This window comes from Paroedura picta, chromosome 10 (assembly GCF_049243985.1).
Source record: "Paroedura picta isolate Pp20150507F chromosome 10, Ppicta_v3.0, whole genome shotgun sequence".
NCBI lineage: Eukaryota > Metazoa > Chordata > Lepidosauria > Squamata > Gekkonidae > Paroedura > Paroedura picta.
In genome coordinates this window covers 28,857,682-28,879,704 of record NC_135378.1, presented here as the reverse complement: position 1 = coordinate 28,879,704, position 22,023 = coordinate 28,857,682, and the positions used below count along the sequence as shown (strand labels likewise).

Below are 22,023 nucleotides of genomic sequence, written 5' to 3'. Positions count from 1 at the left end.
CTCTTCTTATGAACTTCAGATACAGCACTGCAAAAGCCAAATAAAACACTGGTTTCCTTCATTTGTTTTCAGTGAGTGAATTGCAGTCTCAGCAAGATGGAGAGAATTGCACCAAAGATGCTGCTACCTTTCTTTTTAAAAGGGGGGGTTTCTTAAAAAAAGAAGAAGAATTTAAGAATTGACTTGCTGTTCTACTTCCTATAATATTCTGCCTCCAGCACTATAGCAAACCACATTATTTCCTTCTGATTGCCATATGGAATCCATGGGTAGAAAGAAAAAAAAGAGTATACATAGATGGCATAGGAGATCTTAAAATGGCTGTTTGCGGAAGCTTTGTTTAGTTAGGCATCTGGTGGGAATCTCTTGGCTAGGCAGGAAGCAGCCAAAATTTGAGGGGGGGAGGAGAAAGTAAGAATGAAAAAAATTAATGCTTAAAGATTCCAATCAGAATAGTTGGACGTGATTTATCTAGCAAAGGTGATGCCTTTATGCAGTGTGTTCACAGCACCATCCTAAGTAGGCCTACTCATGTCTATTCATTGCTGTTTTTAGGATTGCATTGAAAGTCTTCCTCGACTACTCCAAAGGAAGTAATCGTATTAGTTGCTTATTCAAAAGTATGCGTTTTTCTGATTGGTTTTTGTTTGTAAACTGTTTAGCTCAGTATTGGCTGACCCCAGTGAAGATGAAGCAAAAAATATCACCATCTTTACAAGAATTTTAGACAGACTTCTGGATGGTTACGACAATCGTCTGAGACCTGGATTAGGAGGTAATGAATACAACATACATATGTAAAAGGGGGGGGGGAGAAGCCAGAATATTTGAATCTCAGATGGTTACAGATTGTACAGGAACGTTGCTTAAAGTTTTGTTCTGAGCTTCAAGAAATTTGATTCTGGGATCTAAAAAGTTGAAATATCTTCCTCATCCTGATATGGTGAACTTTGTTTTGTGATTGTCATTTTGTTCATACTCTTCATTTGGTTCATTCACAGTATGCATGAGGCAATCACAGCTGAGTCATCCTTTACATACAGTGAGTTAGCATATTCTTTGGAAGGGTCTGATGTAAGTTCATTCACTTCTCTCTGGTCAAGGCTTTATGACCTTCCACTGAGAGATCCCCAATATCCTCACTGGAATAGGTCAGCAGCTTTTGTTTTAGAACTAGCATTTGTCGGGGTCAAGTATATCACCTCTTTCATGGATGACCATTGATGGACCTCAGGAAATGGAGATAAACCCACAAAAGCTTTTTAGATGCTGATCACATAGCCCTTCCATGATGAAAATTCTTGTTTGTTGGTTGGTTTTGCTTGTGCTCAACTTACATTGTTGTTGATCTGTCTCTGCTTTTGCAATACCTGTACCCGTACAATGGGTCCTGTGCCTCCAGGTGCCTTGGACAGTGCCTTCCCCTCATGAATCATGGCTGTAGCCTCTCTCCTCCCCTCTTTTCCCTAAGTAAGGATACTCAGAGTGATATCCATTTTCACTGTGTCCACCCAAGTCTGGCTACGCCCACCACAATTGTATTCTGCTAGAGCCCCCCAAATATGTCAACTGGCTCTGGTACTATGAGTCCCATGAATTCTTAAGCCACTCCTGCCTGCCCCACAGAAAACAATGGTCTGAAGTAGCCATATTGCTAGGTCAGGCAAGGGAGTTAGCTGCATCTTGTGTGGTAGCAGTTCTTCCAGAGGGGTGGCTCAGAAATAAAGTAAATACAATTTAAAACACACATATACGCATACGAAAGGAGAAACAATATGGCATAGTATTGTTTTGTGGGACATAGCATTTGAGCATTCAGAAATTGTCTGACCATTTGGGAGGGATCATGGCTCAGGGGAAGAGTGTCTGCTTTGCATGCAGAAGGTCACAGGTTCAATCCCTGGCATCTCCAGTAAGAATCAGGTTGTAGGTGATGCGGAAGAGCTCAGCCTGAGACGCTGGAGAGCCACTGCCAGCACTATCTGTGTACACACCATTGACTCATGGACCAGTGGTCTGCATCTTCATGTGTTCATGTTTGATCCCCTGCACAAATACATAACAACTATACATGTAGCTTGGGGAGTGGTATAATGATACAGAAGGTACTTGCATATAGCTGGGACACTCCCCCATCTCTTTATCTATGCCAGAAATAGACAAAATATGAATCACCTTTACTAAACGTTTTCACTGTACTGGTAAATCCCAAAGATTTCTACAGTGTGAAAAGATAGTGAAAGCTTGTCTGCTCATGTTTATTTATTGATGTTGGTGGCCAGTATGGGTCCTTGAGAGGCCACATCTAGAGTAAAGAAAAATAATGGGATAGAGACTGATGGAGCGTAGATTGCCACCTCTTCTTGTGGAGGCCCTGTAGGCTTATAGGCATTCATTTCTTAACCATTTTTTCTTCTGTTTCTACCTTTCTACTTCCAAGCAACTGAAAACAAACACACACATACACCATGTGTTTCTGCTATGTGTTCATGGTAGGAGTTCGGTTTGTTTCAAGTTTCAGGAACAATATTTGCTGGGGAAGGGGTTCTTGATGGTTTGGGTAAAAATGGTTTGGGCAAAAATCCCATGAATCTGTGAAGAGATAGCTCCTATTTTAAATGCTCAATACGCCATTTCAATTTTCACTGATTTGCTGATGATTTTAAGAAAGACATTTTCATTGGGTGTCCTCCCTACACTGAAAAATATATAGAGAACAGTAGAACATGTCACTCATTGACAACACCCCACAACTCCAAGGGACGTTTCCTATGTTGTAGAGAAGCAGAGAAAACAGAAAGGGCCTTTCACTTCTCTCTTGCTTGCATGTTTGCCTGAACGATATAAGCTGTCTGTAAGGTTGGTTTGTGGTTACTGATGTTTTGGTACATCAGATTTTTTCAAAAGACTTTTTGATTTCTCATTGTTTAAAATTATTATAATATATATATGGTTTAACATATTTGGGGGGCAATGTAAAATTAATGTACTAGAAGAGCTTGAGATACGATTTTGTGTACATATAATCGTCCAATGCAGAATATGGGGGATGAAAGTGTTTCATGAATATGCCAACATAATGATTTGTAATACGTAGCTGTACTAGGGGAAGAGGTTTTCTCTTTGTATTCTATTTCAACTTCCTGGTTTTTACTTATGCAGAGCTATAAAAAAGCCCACTCTTTTAGAGTAACATTTAATTGCATGGCATAAATGTTTGGAGTTTCTAGATGGCTGGCCAGGCCTAGCATTTGCAAATGATCCAGAGTCCCAACCCTGCTACAGTTCTGATTTTCCTGGGGGAAGCTGATTAGAAGGCAAGAGACAGTATACTGAATTTTTTGGTTTATGCATTCTGCCTCTTTCACGTCAAGGGATTCTCTGATGGTGCCTTGCCCAAGATCCTCCAAAATCCTGCTGAATTCTTAGCGTATGAATGATAGATACCATAGTAGTAATTTTTATTGAAGAATATTATGAGTCCTGTTTCTAAGTGATGCATTTGGGAACCCTGCATAAGTGTATATTCTAGCAAATGGCTTATAGAATGCTGACTTGAATTCTAATTCCTTCAATGGACACATAATTCCGGGCTGTTCTATACTTTCTCATCTTCATATCACTTATTTTCAAAGAACCCTTGAATTCCTAAGAAGCTTATCAAGAGCTTGTCAGTAAGGAAAGCTGTAATTGTGTACAAGCTTCCTGGAAAGGCATCCTCCAATACTAATACTGCCAGCAGGGCCTATTTGGCCTATTTGGGTTTATTATAGGATGCATCTCAGTTCAAAAGGGCCAGCAGCTAGGCAACAAGGAATTTGGCCAATGCTTCCCAGTGAACAGAATGTAAGGGTGCTCGTGATCCCAAAAGTCCTAATCTTCTGAGATATTCAAGGTAGATGGGCATATGTTCTTTAAAAAGCAAGCTGCACTGGAAATGATCCCCTCAGATCTGAAAGTTAGAAAATTATGCAGATTTTAACATAACACATGCTGATATGAAGCAGAATAAATTTCTATTCTAAAAATTCTAAAATTGTGCATCCATGCACCAATATAGATTTTTGGGGGGTTCCTTTAATTTTTGTGCACAACTGGGGAGATGATTTTTGTCCAACCTATTTTCTTTGGCAAATTTACCATTTTTATTTGTTTTAAAATAGTTTTTTTAATGCAATGTTTAAGATATTATTCACCATTTCCATGTCATTTTGGATTATATTCCATTTTGTGCTGTTAATATGCCCATGATTTTTTAAAAAACATCAATTTTAACAACAGTATTTCTGCCAAATATTGTGACTCTTGTAGGGGACAGGAAGACAGTTTTGTCCTGAGTATGGAGAAGCTGAAAAGGAAACATGGACTTTTAAATCAGGATTATTACAAAAGTTAGTAACATCCCTATTTAAAAGCAAAGGGAAATCCCTCTTGTACAATTAGCAGCCAGTGCAAATTATGCTTCCATGAAGGGCTGCAAGGTGTCATTGCAGGGTGAGATCATAATCTTCCTCCTTCCTCCACTCTCCATGCAAAGACTTCCTGAACCTGTCTTGAAAAGAGAAGGCAGTACTGGAAGCCACAAGACTCATTTTCCTTATGATGCATTCGTTTTCCTTGAACCTCACAAATAGACAAGATGATGTGAGCAAAACAGGAGATGAATAGACAGTTCAATGATTTCACCTTTGGTTTGGTAGGCAATCTAAACCTTTAACAAATAAGGACATTGTTCCATTAATACTCTCTCTCTGTCTCTCTCTGTCTCTGTCGATCCAGTTTACTTGTATCATCTGAGCGTCTCTCCCTGATATTTAGCAGTGTGCAGTGCTTACCACCTTTGTACTGCAGGTGTCTTTCTGTTGTCTGCCATTCTTTTCTGTTCTGTTGTTTATACCACTGTATTTCTACACAGAACTAAATCACACTGAACGAAATACAAGTGCATCCTAAAAAAATCACATTAGGCAAATGTTCATAACACAATTATAAGGCGAATTTTTGTAACAGGATTCTAAGGCTTCGGAAGTTTAAATTAACAGTGAATTGACATGAACTGATAGGTGCAGAAAGATCATTGAAGGCTTTTATTTTGTGAAGGAGCACCAAACCATTACCATATAGAGCACTCCTTTACTGTAGGGAGGCATTCTGGTTCCTTACTGATGCTCTGGGATTCCTAGATCATCTGATGTCATGCAGGAAGAGAAAGATGATGTGGTGCAACCCCACCTAGAGGCAGTCTCCAGTCAACAAAGGGTAAACTGCTCTTAGCGTAAACTCCTCCTGCTGCATCTGCAGCAAGGAACTGGGAAGGAGTAAGTAGCTGAGTTGGATGTAGACAATTAAGGGGCCCTGCCATGAATTTTTACACAGGCTTACCCTTGGCTGGGTATTGTTTTATTTGGGGTTCTAAATGGATGTAAACTGCCAGAAGCAGTGGTGGTCAATAAAGATACGTCATAAATAAAATAAATAAAATAAATGGTCTGCTAACTCTTTTAGTTTATTTGAACTTTAATTTGTTTTGAAGTATTCTAAGGGTTCTAAGAGAATAATGTTTTAAAGCTTAGTCTTTAAACTATACAGCTGCCTTGCTATAAAACTTCATCAGGGAAAAGTGGTCTCTACCCACAATGAAATACAGACCTCTAGAGCAGGTCACATAGATCAGGGGTAGTCAAACTGTGACCCTCTAGATGTCCATGGACTACAATTTCCATGAGCCCCGGCCAGCATTTGCTCATGGGAATTGTAGTCCATGGACATCTGGAGGGCCGCAGTTTGACTACCCCTGACATAGATTCACTCCCGGTTGCAGTTGTGGAGAACATTTCAAGCCAAGAACTGGTTGATTTATGCTTAGAGGGCGGGAAAGCCTGTTGACCCATATTGGACATCGAGCCCAGAAGGAAAATAAAGTAGGCGTAGAAAGACGACGATGGACAGTCTAAAAATAGTTGACTGTTTCATTGTTAGATAGTGAAACAAAACAAAAGGCCACTGGTACACTAATTAAGATAGGACACCATATTTTCAAAAGCAAAAAAGATGACATATTTCCCGTTTATTTCAAATGAGTGGACACTGTGACAAATTAAATGCTTAAATTGTGATAATTGCTACTAATAGGAATATTCCTACCCTTTTAACCTCAAAAGAGGATATTTTTATTAGCTTTTTAGAAAGAGTCCAAAAGGGGGTCAGACACCAAGAAGAAAGAGGATGTGTCCTCTAAAAAAAGGATGGTTGGCAACCCTAATTAAGAAGATAACCTTAGACCAGGCTTTCTCAACCAGCGATACCCTGGGGTTTCTTGAGGGCCCTGGAAGGGTTTCCCAAATGGGTGGGGGTTAATTTTAAAAATATTTTAAAACTTGTTAAACATTTATTGTGATATGACCATATATGGCCATGTTGGCAATGATGGGCCTGGAGGGGGTTGGGGAGGGGAGGGGCCCCAAGTGGGCGTGTCCACAGCTCTGCTTCCCAACCATATTCTGCACAATTGTGCCACTTCTGGGGTTTCTTGAAGACTGAAGAATGTTTCAGGGGTTTCTCTATGATAAAAAGTTTAGAAAAGCTCCCTTAGACTAACCATATTACTCTCTAAGATGCCATTGGGTCCCTTGTTTTTGTTTTTGCTTTTGTTTTCCAGTGGGAAACACACGTTGTAAATCTCTCTCCCCCTCCCCCACCAATTTCCAGGGACCATGCCAATTTCCAGGGAAATTCTCAGGGACCGTGCCAATCACCCAAGGGATTTTCCTTTCCAAAACTGAGGCAGATAGGAGGAAGAGAAAGAACCCCTTATAGACAATACAAACCCTGTCATCATAGTATGTTTCTGCCTTTGAAGCCCTAAATGGTCTGGGACCTTCATATCTGCGGGGCCACCTCTCTTTCTCTGTCCCCCATTGGACATCACAACGCAGTGAGAAAAACCTGCTCACCATCCCTAGAACCAAGGAGATTAAATTGACCTCATTCCAGAGGAAGGGCTTTTTTAGCCCTGCCCCCAGCCTGGTAGAAGACTCTGCTGATTGAAGCCAGAGCCCTGTGGGACTTCCAACCAATCCACAGGGCTTGTTAGAGAGAGCTGTTCCACCGGGCCTATGGTTGAGGCCAGAAGAAACATCAGAATCCTCTGGCCTCTCTGTCTGAGTCCATCAGGCTGAAACCTTTACTAAAACCTTCTATATGACCCACACCACGGGTAGTCAAACTGAGGAACTCCAGATCTCCATGGACTACAATTCCCATGAGCCCCTGCCAGCGAACGCTGTAGTCCATGGACATCTGAATTGTAGTCCATGGACATCTGGAGGGCTGCAGTTTGACTACCCCTGACCCACACCCATGAGAGAAAGCATTACCAGCAAGTTTAATATTTTAACATATTATACCATTGAATATTGATATTTTAATGTTTTAAAGCTTAGTCTTCCATCTGGTGTTTCTGGGGGAAATGGCTGAGCATGCGGTTGCAGTACAGCTACAGATTGTTCTGGAAGAAGCATCAGCTCTTAATCTGACCTGGCCATGAAGTAGAAACAGCTCTGGTTGCCCTCACAGATAGTGTCATGACAGTGAGGTAATGAGGAAGATCATCACTACCCCTTTAGGTGACCTCTGGGTGCTCCTTTGAGCGCTAGTGCTATTGTTTTCTAGCACTGGGCCATGTATTGTTGGATGTCCTGTTTTTAATGGGGTTCTATTGGGTTTTTTTTTAAGAAGGACCATTGTAACCCACCACAAGTCGGCTTTGAGAGTGGCAGAGAATAAATATAATAATAATAATAATAATAATAATAATAATAATAATAATAATAATAATAATAATAATAATAATAATAATAATAATAATAATAATAATAAGCAGTTGGATCTAGGCGGATCTGCACAGCTGTTATTGTTAGACCTGACAGCAGGGTTTTCACATGGTTGATCATGGCTTCTGCCCCCCACCACTTAGCTGACATACTTCCCCCCATAGAGATACCACAGTGGTCAATCAATCATTCATTTATTTACACTCATTAACAAATAGATACAATAAGCAAAAATAATTATACAAAAGGATTAAAATCAGGTAAATCCTCTACATTAAAATTTGGAAGACTTTCAACAAAGTAAATAACAGAGTCTCCCAATTTTTAAGATTCTTACTGCAGTGGTCAATTTTAATAATTAATCCATATAATTAATCTATGATTTCCAAATATGAGTTTTAATTGAAATGTTTTATTGTTATTGTGTAAACTTGACTAATTTTAAATTTTTATACAGGGATTGTATGTGGAGTATAAAATGTAATCCGCCTTGCATTCCCAATGCTTTTGTTTTCCAGTGGGAAACACACGTTGTAAATCTCTCTCCCCCTCCCCCACCAATTTCCAGGGACCATGCCAATTTCCAGGGAAATTCTCAGGTCAGAGAATTATTTGAAGAAGCCATTGATACAACTGATTATAAATCCCCAAATAAACAAATAGGTGAAAGTATATAGTTTTTGTAAGACAAGAAATAATTTGGGCACAAAGAATATATATTAATAAGTAACATGATCTTTGCCTATGAGTAAGGTGACCAGATTGTCGCACTTTTGGAGGGACATCTGGGGGTACCTGCCAAATTGTACTTACGTTGAAATTAAATAATATATATTACAATACTATTTTTGTGCTCTATGTGTTCTATGAAACTGTTGCTCCATATAGACCAGATTTTTAATCAAGACCCCCCCCCCCCGGTCAATGGTGTCCCACTTTACCAATGTTCAAATCTGGTCACTTTACCTATGAGTCCACAAGTTCACATCTAAAGTGTGTAAGTGCATGGGAGGGCAGTCATGTAGTTTTAAACATAAAATGCATGCTAAATTCTGGGCCTTCTAGTAGTGCATTGGAACTTGAAGCAATTTACTTCGTGTCATACTCAGATACCAGAAGTTAGCCAAGATAGAAACAAAGTACAGCAAAATGAAATGTAAGAACTCACAAGGCTTAGCCCACCCCCCGCACATATGTATTCAAATTTTCTTTTTTATATAGACCTTTTCACCTTCCACTTTCCTCAGCTGTGAAAGGGAGGTGGCCTCTTTCTTTACCAATGGTAACATCAAAAAAGTTATCTGCTCCCCCCACCCCCCAATCTGGATCAGCAATGCAGCTCTGGTCTAAATCCCCCCCTCCCTTCTCAGTGACTGCTTTAAAATGAAATTGTAGAAGCAGGAAGATTTTAGACCCTAATTACTGATTGCTTGCATGACATTTTATTTGCTGCTTATTTAGAATCCAATCAAAACCATTCTCAAGCAAATGAGCCATCAGTATTATCAGTGTGAATAGTTTTATGTTTTAAAAGATGAGTCCTATCAGTATAAATACTTTTGGTGGCAGATATTTGTGCAACTGCAGACTGGTACATGCCCCCACCCCCCAGTTACATATCTGCTGTATCACTGCTCTCACTATCCCTGTGTCATGGAACAGCCAGCCCCTGGATACAGCTCTGACACTTCTGAGGAAGAACAGCTGGACTCCACGCCTAGCAGCCAATCAGTTGAAGAATCACAGTTAAGAGCCTATGAGGTGCATGGTTCAGCCCCTTGCCTGGAGCTACTAGGGCAGATGACTGACCCTGAACCATCTTCTCTGGGACCCGCAGGGCCACAAGACCAATGTTGGCACCGTTTTAGAGGGGATTAGCGGTCTCAACTCAGATCAGCATCCCTCAGAGCACAGCACTAGCAGTCAGTTGCAGAGGAGGGAGAGGTATCAACAGAGGAGATATGAAGTAGCTGTTGTGGGCTTGAAGCATATAAAAGCATGAGGGTGGAACCCTCCAGCATGACTTCAATGCATTCCCTTATGATATGCCCACCATTAGGAGGTTCAGGCTCATTTTCACCCACTGTGGGAAAGAAAACCAATACCACACCAGGTCAGAGAATTATTTGAAGAAGCCATTTTAATAGCTGTGGCGATTAAAAGGTAGCGCTAAGAATCAAGTCCAAAATTCAGCACCCCCAAGCTGCCCCGGACATAGAATTTTATACATTCAGAAGAACACACCCAAATTATGTCATAATCTAATCAGCCACTCTTGTATATCTGCTTGATAAACATCATAAAATGTGCGCAAGACATATTAGCATCCTACTCACCCCATTTAGGGGTTTCTCCTGTACTGGCCAGCTGCCAGGCATCTTGCAGATATTTTAGTCTGTATCAGGGTCACTGCAGCTCATCTTTAGTCTGTATGAAGTTTACTCTCTATTTCTCTAATGGCAGGATGGTTTAAAAGGGGGGAAACCAGTGGTGGTCATCAGACTCTGACTTGCTGCTGCTGTATTTTAGAAAACTCGCTTGGACAACTTGTATACAATTTACTGACTCTGTTTATTAAACTCTTGCGGCCTGCCTCTGATAAACAGCTCCTGTTATCTGCCTGAGGCATACTCTGTATATGCCAGCACCTGCCTGATACAGAACACTTTGTCCCTTTGACTTTTCAAACATTAAACCAAACAGCCAGGCACCAGAATATGACAAATTCTTGTTGCAGTGAATCCCTATTGAAACCACAGCACTAATGGATGGAGCTTTTCCTGTTGAAGTTCCAGTAATATCTTAATGGACTTCCCAGCAAGAGAAGATTTACTTCATATGAACAGAACATAAATAAAACATTGACTATTTTAAGGTTTGTTCTAAGTGACACTATTGTGCTGTCGTCATTACAGACAGCAATAGAGCAACAGGTAGCCTTAGAAAACAATCATTACAGGGGTTGGGAAGAAAAGAAGCAGCTAGCACTTCATTCCTAACAGAGGCATACCCTTCTAAGTGCATCAGTCGATGAGTTTATAATGGTGTAACTCTGTATAGCATTGCTATTTATTTCTTAGCTCAGATTAGAGAGACGTATAAGATATGGATACAAATAGCTCCAGGTCTTCATTGCCCTTGAGGAAAATACTGTCATCAGACGGTCTCCTATCAGCTTTGTTATTGCCCCTTACTTTTTAAATACCACTGACAGTACAATCCTATGCAGAAGAAGTGTGCCTGCACATGAAAGCTTATACTCAGAATGAAACTTTGTTGGTCTTAAAGATGCCACTGGACCCAAACTTTGTTCTGTTGCTTCCAATAGACATGGCTATCCACCTGAATCTATCCTGTGCAAAGTTACTCTATCCTAACACCATTGATTTCAGTGGATTTAGACTGTGAAGTAATTCTGAATAGGGTTGTGCAGTGATTTGCATGAGCTCAGTAAGCAATGCAGAAAAGCATGTAAAGGTAGTTAGTGTTATTTTCATATTGTGGGTAAGAGATTTAGCCAGACTAAGCTGCTCACTAAATTCATAGCTGAGATAATCTGTGAACCAGTAACGTTACCAATCACATCTTGAAGGCTGCAATCCTATACATGCTTGCTGCTCAGTGCAAACTAAGAGTCATTGAGTCTGTTCTTTTCAGTGGGTTTAAGCATGCCCATCTTTGCATAGGATCAGGCACCTGCTTAGACAAGCTCCTTGTTTAACTGAAAGGGACTTACTTCTGAGTATATACAGAACTGAGCTGTTAGACAGCCTCTACATTACACTAGCTCGGCATGGGCTCCCAAACAGCACAGCAAGGCAACTATAAACCTGCAACATTATTCTCTGCCAGCACCAGGTCAGTTTGTTCTGAAGCTAGAAGGGTAGGGTTTTGTGCACAAAGCCCCTGCAGAGACACCACATTTTAGTGGCAGCGCTTCCTACTTTATGCAAGCCTTGCAGAATGAAAGGGAATGGAATGAGACCAGTGCTTTCCATGGAGAGTATTGAAGATTTTTGGAAAAGATAGTTGATGCCTCATCTGATAAACCAGTCGTTTGATATTGACCAGGTTTGTGATATGTCAAGGCTTACACCTGTGGAATAACTTATGTTTTGCAATGCCTGCATCTTTCTTTCCTTGGGTTGTCACTATGGGCCTTGAGAGAAGAAAGAGAGGTTCAATGTTGTCTAATCAGCAACAAGCTAGTACATGGGAAATGGACCACATAAATGCTGACTTCAAAATAACAGTGGGACAGAAAGTACTTGACATGAAAATTGGTCTCATAATAAATGTGCATGGAAGGTTACTGAAAATGCTGAAGTGTTATGGTGGGTAGAAGACAAGTGTGGCTGACATAACTACTTGGGAGGCCATGTTTCCAGAGTTACGAACAACCTAATAGGGCTTGATAACAGTAGCATTTGCCCAATGGCCTTGAAAACCGAAATGCTCGTTAATGTCTTCAGCGGCGTTGATATTTTTCCAAACAATCAAATCATGGTCCTAAACCAGGACTAATGAGTGTTAATATCAGTGAATATAGAAATGCGCACATTAGTTCCGCGTGTAGGAGGGCGTATTTTTAACTCCTCCGCGGAGGAACACGTTCTGAGAGCAGAAATGCACATTCCTTAGCACAGATGATTAATTCCTGCTCATTTAGAGGTTGAACATTTTAATAGATATGAGTTCTTCCAGCCCTTTCAGGATACATGAAGATCCTGCCTTATTTCTATATAGCAATTACATGTCCACTGTTTTGTATACAGTTACAGTATTTCCATATCAAAGGCAACATCCATAGTATGTCGCAAAGTAACATCAATAAAAAGGCTGTCTTAAGACATTAATATTTCAGCAGTAGAGAAGATGAAAAGGAAGGGGAGGAACAGGTGAAGTCAGACAAAAAATGGATTAATATGTGCAAATGCAGTTTGACTGGGTGGGGCATCGGTTCAGTGGTAGAGCAGTTGCTTTGCATGCTGAAGGTCACAGTTCAATCCCTAGCATTTGCAGATGGAAAGCATAAGGTGATGAAAAACACCCTGGAGAGCTACTGACGGTCATAGTAGACAATGCTGCTCTTGAGAATCCAGATTTGGCATAAGGCAATTTCATGCATTCTTGTGAGCATGGTCTTCGTGCAAATGGAAGGATTTGAGACTGAGCTGGAACAAAACGGGAAAAGAAGACAAAGAATGTGCACCAAAATTATGTACTTTTCGGATTCAGACTGAATGGATTCAGCTATACCCAAATTCCATTTTTGATACAGGGATTTGGATATGGGTGATTCAGGTGCAGTGACTCCATTATAGTCTATGGGGCCATTAAAGTCAATGGGAAATTTTGCCTGTCTGTCTATTCGGTGATCTGGGAGTGAGTTGAGGCAGAGATGCCAAATTTGAAGTGTAGCTGCAGGAGTCTCTCTTCAAAAGAATCCCCAAGATGCAAAAAGATTGGTCCAGGGGGTCCAATTCTACAGGCACCCAAAGTGAGTGCACCTATCCAGCCTCCATTGTTTCCTGTGGTGGGAGAAAAAGGGCTAGGCAACACAAGCCCAGAGAATCTCTGTAGTGAAATGGGGGGGGGGGCATTTTGCAAGGCCAGCCCATCAGGAGAGCCAGTGCAGTACTGCCCATCAGAACCAGTGCCATTGTGGCAGTACCAACAAAACCAAGGTCACATCAGAGAATCTCTGGAGCGAGTGGGACAGCAGAACCAGTGCAATATATTGGATCCCAGCAGCAGAACTCTGTGCCAGACTAGCAGTCTGTGCCTTGCAGTGCCCTGCAGCATACTGCAAAGCCAAGCCAGCCTGCTAGTGCCCACCCAGCAGCTGAAGTGTAGAGTCACAATACCCAATCATGGCAACTGCTGGCTCAACACAGGGCTGCAACACAGAGCCACAAATATAGGAAGGGGGAGGGGATATTGAGGGCAGTAGTGCCCAGTGCTCAGTGCCCACCCAGGCCAGAAACATGGTGGTGTTTGTATATTAACCCAAGACACATAACCAAGAAAACCCTCCACAAACAAAAACAAAGAACCTTGAAAGAAAGCTGAAGCCAGCTGCTGAAAGGAGGTCTGAGGCCTGCTGTTCTACCAATATATCCTCTCCAGCACACAGGCCCAAGCAGCAGGCCCAAGCAGCAAAAAATGAACATAACCATAACTGAAGCGAAATAGAACAAGGGATCAGCCAAAGAAGGCCTCAGGTCCTGGGCCAAAACCACCCCCTCAACTACCTACCCACCACCTAGCAGCGCCCACCAAGCTTTAACAGTAAAAGAAAAGAGGATAACTTTTTAAAAGATTCTCTTCAAATAAATCTAGATGAAGTCTTCTCTAACAATGATGAAAAGTTGTCGAGATGATCCAGAGATAGCCCACAGCGTATCCTAAAAGCCAAGCAGCAGTCTGGCAGACTCAGAAAAGAAGCAGGGAGCCAAAGCATCAGCCACACATCTCCTCTCTAACAAACTTAAATGGCAAAACAAGGTAGGGTTAGCCATACCCTTGGTTTTGTGCCTTCTGACCATGCACAAAAAACACCTTTTGTGATTGGCCAAAGAGCCATTTTTCCCAAACCTACTTCCTGATTGGCTAAAACCATCATTCCCATGCCTCCCTCTTTCCCGTTAACTTGTCTAAAAACCCCCCAAAAAAACAAACCTCTCCAAACTTCCAGATCTCATTGCAATTGCATTTGCAAAAAAAATGCATTGCAAAGATTGCCTGTAGCTTTCACTTGGGGGCTTTTGCCTCTCATATGTCAGGATGCCTTTCACCCCTCCCCTCTGTTGCCCTGGAAACAGAAGGAAAGGCAAGAAAGATTGGCTACAGAAGAGGCAGAGCAAGGTAAGTATGATTCCATTTAAAGTTCAAATGGGTCGAATAGCAATTTGGAATTCTCTGATTTAGCTCATTTCAACTAGTGGGATGTGTGATTCGACATTGGTGAGCCCCCAAAATACATAAAACGGCATTTATTTTTGGGCTTATCTGAGCTGAATCACCCATCCAGGGTCTCTCTCAGGACATTTCATCTCATCTTCTACCTCAAGGGTAGTCAACCTGTGGTCCTCCAGATGTCCATGGACTACAATTCCCATGAGCAAACGCTGGCAGGGGCTCATCGGAATTGTAGTCCATGGACATCTGGAGGACCACAGGTTGACTACCCCTGTTCTACCTGATCCTTTCATCTGGAGATGCTAGAGATTGCACCTGGGATCATAGCTACAAGTCAAGTAGATCCTCTACCACTGAACCATGGCACAACACAGATATATGGAAATATGTGCTAGCACATTGTTTTACATCCCTCTAACTTGTCTTAAATAAAAGCAGCACGAATCTGCTTTGATGATTAATCATCTTGCCCTGAATCCTTTTATGTCAATGAGAGCCCCTTAGATAGCTATTATTGTATTTGTGTAATTGTATAATTTAGTACTCACATAGACAGGGTATACTTCTTAGAGTACTGAATATCCGTCTTAGCCCAGTTTGTCTCCTTCTGCACCATTTGTGTGATTCAGAGATTGGCAAAAATAAGGGAGAGTCTCGCTGGATTTTTTAAAAATGTAGATTGCAATATGTGACAAACATGAGCATAAGGAACTTGACAGCATCAGCCTTTGGCTGTAACAACTAATGAAGTCTGTGGCTTCAGTCCCCCAAATCTGTTTCTCCTGAAATCGTCTGAACTAGAAGAAACACTTCAGGATATTTTAATTAATATTAAAATGCAGCTACGTAATGGAGAACAGATCAGGGAAGTGTTGGTGAGATAAGACAGAATTTTATCAGTGAGTGAGGTAGTTTAATTATTATTTTATTTTAAGTAAGTAGATCCCACATCCCTCAGTTGGACTTGGTGGTAACGGTGGCTTCGCTTGAGCCAATGAATGCAAAGTAAGAGTTACATGTATAGATTTGTTCACACATTGCTTGCTACATACCTGTTTTTTCCAAATGCTCTACTCAGTATTGTATGAATCCATAAGGCTAAGCTGTTATGCCAGGGGAATAACATCTGAAATACTGACCTTCCCACCTGAGATTCCATAATTTGTATAATCTAATGTTATGGCTCCCAGTTTAGTTGGGCACTTTTGCCTTTGGGAAACAAGCAGTGGGCACCACCATTCCCGGGAAGGCCATTCACAGAGTGTTTTTAGATTCCAATCTAAGTGTCCTGTTAGAACCGAGTAGCTGTTTCTGAACATGTTGCTCCCTGCGGACACGATGGTGATGCCTCCTGGGGTCTTCTGAAGCCCCGTCTGTTCCAGTGAGATGGAGGAAAGCCAGGATCAGATGTTTGGCTTGGGAACTAGATGCTTTGGGGAAGAAGGAAGTGATCATCATCCGGAAGTATGCCGGTGGCACCTGTCATGACCCCACAGACAACCACTGATCAAGCACAACCCACAGTGCTTTGTTGCAGCATGGATCCCATCATGCTGTGTCTTGCATTCGTGGAAATCAGAGCTGGAATCTAATCATTTTAACTTAGCACAAGCATTTCCACAAAAGCTGTTGAACAGTTATTTACTTATTTATATTTATATTTATATCCTTCCTTTCTACCCAGTGGAGACCAAAACCGGCTGACATCATTCTTCTCCATTTTATCATTTTAACAACCGTGTGAGGTAGGTTAGGGTGAGAGTGTGTAACTTGCCCAAGGACACCCAGAAGGCTTCCATGGCAATGTGGGGATTTGAACCTGGGTTTCTCACATCCTTGTCTGACAGTTAACCATTGTACCATTCTGGCTCTGAACATGTAGAAATGCTCTATAGCAAGGGTGTCCAAACTATGGCTCTCCAGATGTCCTTGGACTACAATTCTCAGGAGTCCCTACCAGCAGGATGCTGAATTGTAGTCCATGGACAGCCATAGAGCCATATTTTGGACACCTCTGCTCTGTAGGATTTAACCCTGTTCTAGTAACCTAGAAGTACATCATTGTGCCAAATGTATGCTTGAGATGGCCTGATGAGGGAGGATTTTGTTGGTTTTTTAAAGTTCTTTGTATGTTCCTATGATTTTGGAAGATTCATGCTTTTTTATGTTGTGCAGGATACAACCGACTCATTCAACAGTCCCTAGAAGATGGGAGTTGGTGTGTGAGATAGCTCCTCATCATAATGCTTCACGTTTGTGGTTGATATTTCACTAATTTTCCTCAGGGAACATAACTTCTTTTTGTTATACTTTCATGAGTGGGGATGGAAAGGACACTTCTTAAAGGAGGCAGGTAACCCTTTTGAATTTTTAAAAATCTTATTTTAATGCTTTAGAAGAAATAGTGCAGTGTCGTGTCTTCTCCAGGGGACTAGTAATTATCACTCACTCCTTATATCTGTAATATGCTCCTGTTCCTTACCCGTATTTGGGTACATACATAATTTTGTCTTCGCCAGATGGAACATAATCACACTTCGAAGTGAACAGCTGAAAATGTCAGACTGGAACAGTTTAAAGCACAGAATATAATTTTTAAAATTTTTAAAAATGTTTCACTATTAACTATTTTGGATGAAGACTCATCAGTCTTTAAGCCAGACTTTCTCAACCTTTTTACCATTAAGAACCCCCTGAAACATTCTTCAGGCTTCAAGAAACTCCAGAAGTGGTGTGATTGTCCAGAATATGGTTAGGAAGCATAGTTGCATAGATGTCCATCTGTGCCCGCCCCTTCCCACTCCCTCCAGGCCCATCATTGACCATTTGGTGGTGTTGACATGACCATATATGATCATATTACCCAATCAAGGTTTAACAAATTTAAAAGATATAAATACAATTAATTAACTCCCACCCATTTGGGAAACCCTTCCAGGGCCATCAAGAAACCCCAGGGCTTGACAGAACCCCAGTTGAGAAAGCCACTTCTAAGCAGCCGTGTAAAGTACAAATGAGTCTATCCTTTGGTTTGTACAGTAGTTCACTGACTTAGCATTTTGGAATATTCAGTAATCACATTATAATGAGCTTATAAATGCAAACCAAGATCCATCTTTTCTATTGCGGGATGTGGACCTATATGCTACCCTGTAACTGGCATCCTATCTCTTGGCAACTCAACATAAAATCCAAATGAACAAACTTTTATGAGATAAGATATAGTGGCTTAAGGCTTATATCCAAACCAAAAAGGAGTACATGGAGAAACTGAAAGTATCCCAAAACAAAAAGGTCCATGTGCAAATATTAATGACTCTGTGAACAAATCTACTGTGAATTGACCCCCATAGACCATTTATGCACTGGGAACTTCACTGCCCCAGTTCCCATGCAGGAGCACAAATTGGGGGTGGATGAGGTGCACTGGGCCAAATGCTCCCCATGTGGGTGCAGGAAAAGGTGGGGCAACCTACCTCGACTAAAATTCCAGCCTGCAGCCCGGCATGAAACCTCCAGTGCAGAAATGGTCATAGGCAGTTAGCTCCAGGACAGATAGCTTCTTAGGAGTAGCTCATGTGGTCATTGATAATAGCATTTGAGCCTTATCCCGGATTGAGTTAATTGCCTATGGGAGAGTTTATCCAATTTATACTTCCTTTGGCTACTGATGAAGAGCTTTAGAAACAGGTGTTCTATACAGGAATGCTGTCTAGTATTTTTGTTACATTATATGAAAATTTCTGAAAACATTTCTGTTTCTGAGCAATGGTTTTATCAGAGTGATTTAGAACCAAGAAATACAACTTATATGTAGTGTTTTATTTCACAGTAGATTTGCTTATAGAGCCATAAAGCCAACAAGCATTATAAAGAGGGAAAAATCATTATCTGTAAAGATAGCTGCCCAAGAACTGCCTTTTTGTTTTTTCTAAATATTTAATTTTGAAAATCAGCTATCAGAAGGAAAGTTCACATTCGTATGTTTATTTTCCAAAACCTAGTTTTCTGAAACAAATTAATGATGCTAGAGACCCCAAATATTTATCTGAAAGTCCATAGCATCCATGGATTTAAAAACTGGATGGGAACATTTATAGAGGTTTATTAACTCTGATAGCTAAAAGGGGCCTTCATATTAACAGACCATCTATGTTCCATGTGGACACTTACCCCAAGAAGCTAGGGACAGGGAATGCAATCAGGCTGGGATTTTGCACTTCCCAGGGGCCTGTTGGGAGATAATTCCGGTATCTGTGATTTTGTGATTTTTTTGTGATTTTGTGATTTTAATGTTTTATTGTGAACCGCCATGAGACCTTTTGGCGAATGGAGGTATACATGTTTAAATAATAAATAAATAATAAATCTTGGTATGATCCAGGGTGAGCATTTGTTCCATGTTCCCCCAGCCCTTTCAGGCACATGGATTTACTTGTTGAATGGATAGTTGTATTGCCACTCAATAGCAGCAGTCACAAGAGTGATTGTTCATACTGTACATTTTGTTCTTGTTTTATACTGCTCGTGTTTTATATGGCCTTTGGCCATGCACAATAAATTCAACTACTATTAATACTGCAAGAGTTATTGGATGCCTAAATTAAGAACCTGCAGTTCCTGAACAGTTTACCAACTCATGATCCAGAACTGGGCAGTTCATATCCAGTAGCGAGTGTTGGAAGTAAATAGAAAACAAACAAACAACCCTTCAGTTTGGATCCACCAGGGCATTTTCTTGTATGGCGCGGGGGGGGGGGGCTGTTTCTGACTCTTCTCCTACCAGGGCAAATCTCTCCCTCCACCCTCATGCAGTTCCTTGGAGTCTCTTGTCCAGCAGCAGCTTTCGAAGGGCATTTTGGGTTGTTACAGCAAAAGGAGATTGGGACGCTGTACTCCATGGATAGAAATCTCTTCTGCACATGGAAATCCTGTGATGGATTCAAGCCTGTATCCAGAAACCATTGTGTACATATGAATCACAACTTAGCATTCCACAAGTACGAAATACATTTTTGGGAAGGGGTCTTGACATTAATGAAAGCCTTCATTTTGTTTCCTTGGTCTATGCAGAGAGAGAGGTGCAGTTTTCTTAATATAGCATACCATAAAATATGGCCTCCTCCTGGTGATTGGCCAGATTTACTAGGATTCTTTGCCAATATTTACAGCTGTCTTTGGGCTGTTAAATGCATTCCAGCTTGAACTTGCATAATGAAGTTCAGGGGCCTTTATCATTTAAAGAAAGACTATTCTGTAATGGCCAGATAATGACAATGGATGAGCTGTGTGTTTGTACTTAGCTGGTTGCTCCTAAAGTTTTCTGAGTACATGTCTCCCTTCTAGCAAGCCAGTTGCTTCTCATATCTATGCTGGTGGTCTAGCATATCTATTTTCTGTTTCTCCAAGATGGTAGGTTCTTCTGTTTAGTGGTGCATTTGATAGAGAGCATGTGAGAAGAAATCCAGCAATTTCCATCTCCTCTAACATATAAGCAATGAGAAATAAAGCTGAATTGAAAAAAAAAGACAAGAGTGCATTTATCTTTCAGACAGCAGGAAGCATTCCAAGGGAAACTGTTCTGTGACCACCGAGTGTTCTTACCAGCCTGTTTAGGTAACCTTTTAGTCTTCCTGAGAAGGAGAGAACACAGAACTAAACAATATAAACACATTTTTCTTAAGAAAGAAAATCCCTGGTATGACAAGGTTTTGTTGCAGTGGGTGGGTGTAGCATTAGTGGAGCTGTTCATTTCTAAACTGCAGTCGCTTGAAGTAAGAACTCTCTGCAAAACAGCCCAATTATCTGAATCATTCCTGCTTAAACATCCAATGCAAAATGTATAACTTTCCCCCACTGAATGTTTATTCTGATGTTAGAAAAACTGAATTCAAGAAAGACAAAGTCTTGGAATATTTATTTAAAAAAAAATGTGTTAAAAGAGAGAGAGAGTTAAATATTTTTCAGGTGATATGAACATATATGGTCATATAACCCTGCTGCCTCCCAAAATGGCCAATGATGGGCCTGGAGAGGGTAGGAAGGGGAGGGTCCCCAGGTGGGCATGTACACAGCTCTGCTTCCCTACCATATTCTGCAGGAATGTGCCAGTTCTGGGGTTTCTCGAAGCCTGGAGAATGTTTCAGGGGTTTCTCAATGGTAAAAAAGTTAAGAAAGGCTGCCTTAGCCATTATTCTTCCGAATAGCCCAGGGTTTTTTCTCTTCACATGCCATTTCAGGAACAGTTTTTACATAGTGTCCCATTAACTGCATCCCATAGCAATCATACACTTCTAGTCTGAGGTCTCCAAAGAAAATTCCCAGTCCAAATTGAAAGGCTTCTGGGTGCCATTCAGAGGTTGCTAAGTTGAATTCAACCAGCTTTTTCCACAGATGAAATATATACAGTATTTGCTGGCGTATAAGACTACTTTTCCCCCCTGAACAACATGCCTCCAAGTGGGGGAGGGGTCATCCTATACGCTGGGTGCACTTCAGTTGGGATAGACATAGCTGCCCATAGTGGCCCATAGTACTGTAATGTAATGTAACAAACTCTATATTTTGAGTGGAAATGTTGGGGGGTCGTCTTATACGCGCAGTCGTCTTATATGCCAGCAAATACGGTAAATGAAAAGTGCTAATAGGAGCCAGAAATAAGAGACTGACTCTTCTTTCTCCTTATTGTTGACTTTATATTTAAAATAATAATCCTGAGGATAAAGATTAACACCCATGTCTAACAGTTATCACAGCTGCTTTCAAGTGGGTTAAAAACATTGTTTTAGTAAAGGGCCGCTGCAAATATTTTGTGGTCTCTATCTTTTGCTACAATGCTGTACACATAGTGTCATTCTTGGTATTGCCACTTGGTATTGTTTTGAAGCTAGCTTTAAAGGCAGATGTTTAATAGAGCAATCAAAATATCCTTGCACAATAAAAATATGGAATACTGTGTTTAAAGCACTGAGCTACAGCTAGGCTTCTCTCCCCCAGTAGTTTTGATGCACTGATCAGTACAGCAGTCACTATGTACTAATTAAAATCGATTGACTCAGAGGAACTGTATTAGCTTCCTCCCCCCTCCCCCATCACTGGGGTTATTTCCACTAAGTAGGACTTTTCATCTTATCTTTTACCATAGGCCAGGGGTAGTCAAACTGCGGCCCTCCAGATGTCCATGGACTACAATTCCCATGAGCCCCTGCAAGCATTCACGGACAGGGGCTCATAGGAATTGTAGTCCATGGACATCTGGAGGGCCACAGTT

General features: G+C 41.0%; 1 protein-coding gene across 3 annotated transcripts in view; it reads left to right on the top strand.

Annotated features, from left to right (window-relative positions):
* Positions 1-22,023, top strand: part of GABRA2 (gamma-aminobutyric acid type A receptor subunit alpha2) — a 98,075-nt gene that overhangs the window by 5,759 nt on the left and 70,293 nt on the right. For all 3 annotated transcript variants that reach the window (XM_077301883.1, XM_077301882.1, XM_077301884.1), the window contains exon 3: positions 663-775. In XM_077301883.1, coding sequence (XP_077157998.1) covers positions 663-775 — 113 coding nt within the window. The remainder of the gene's footprint in view (positions 1-662; positions 776-22,023) is intronic.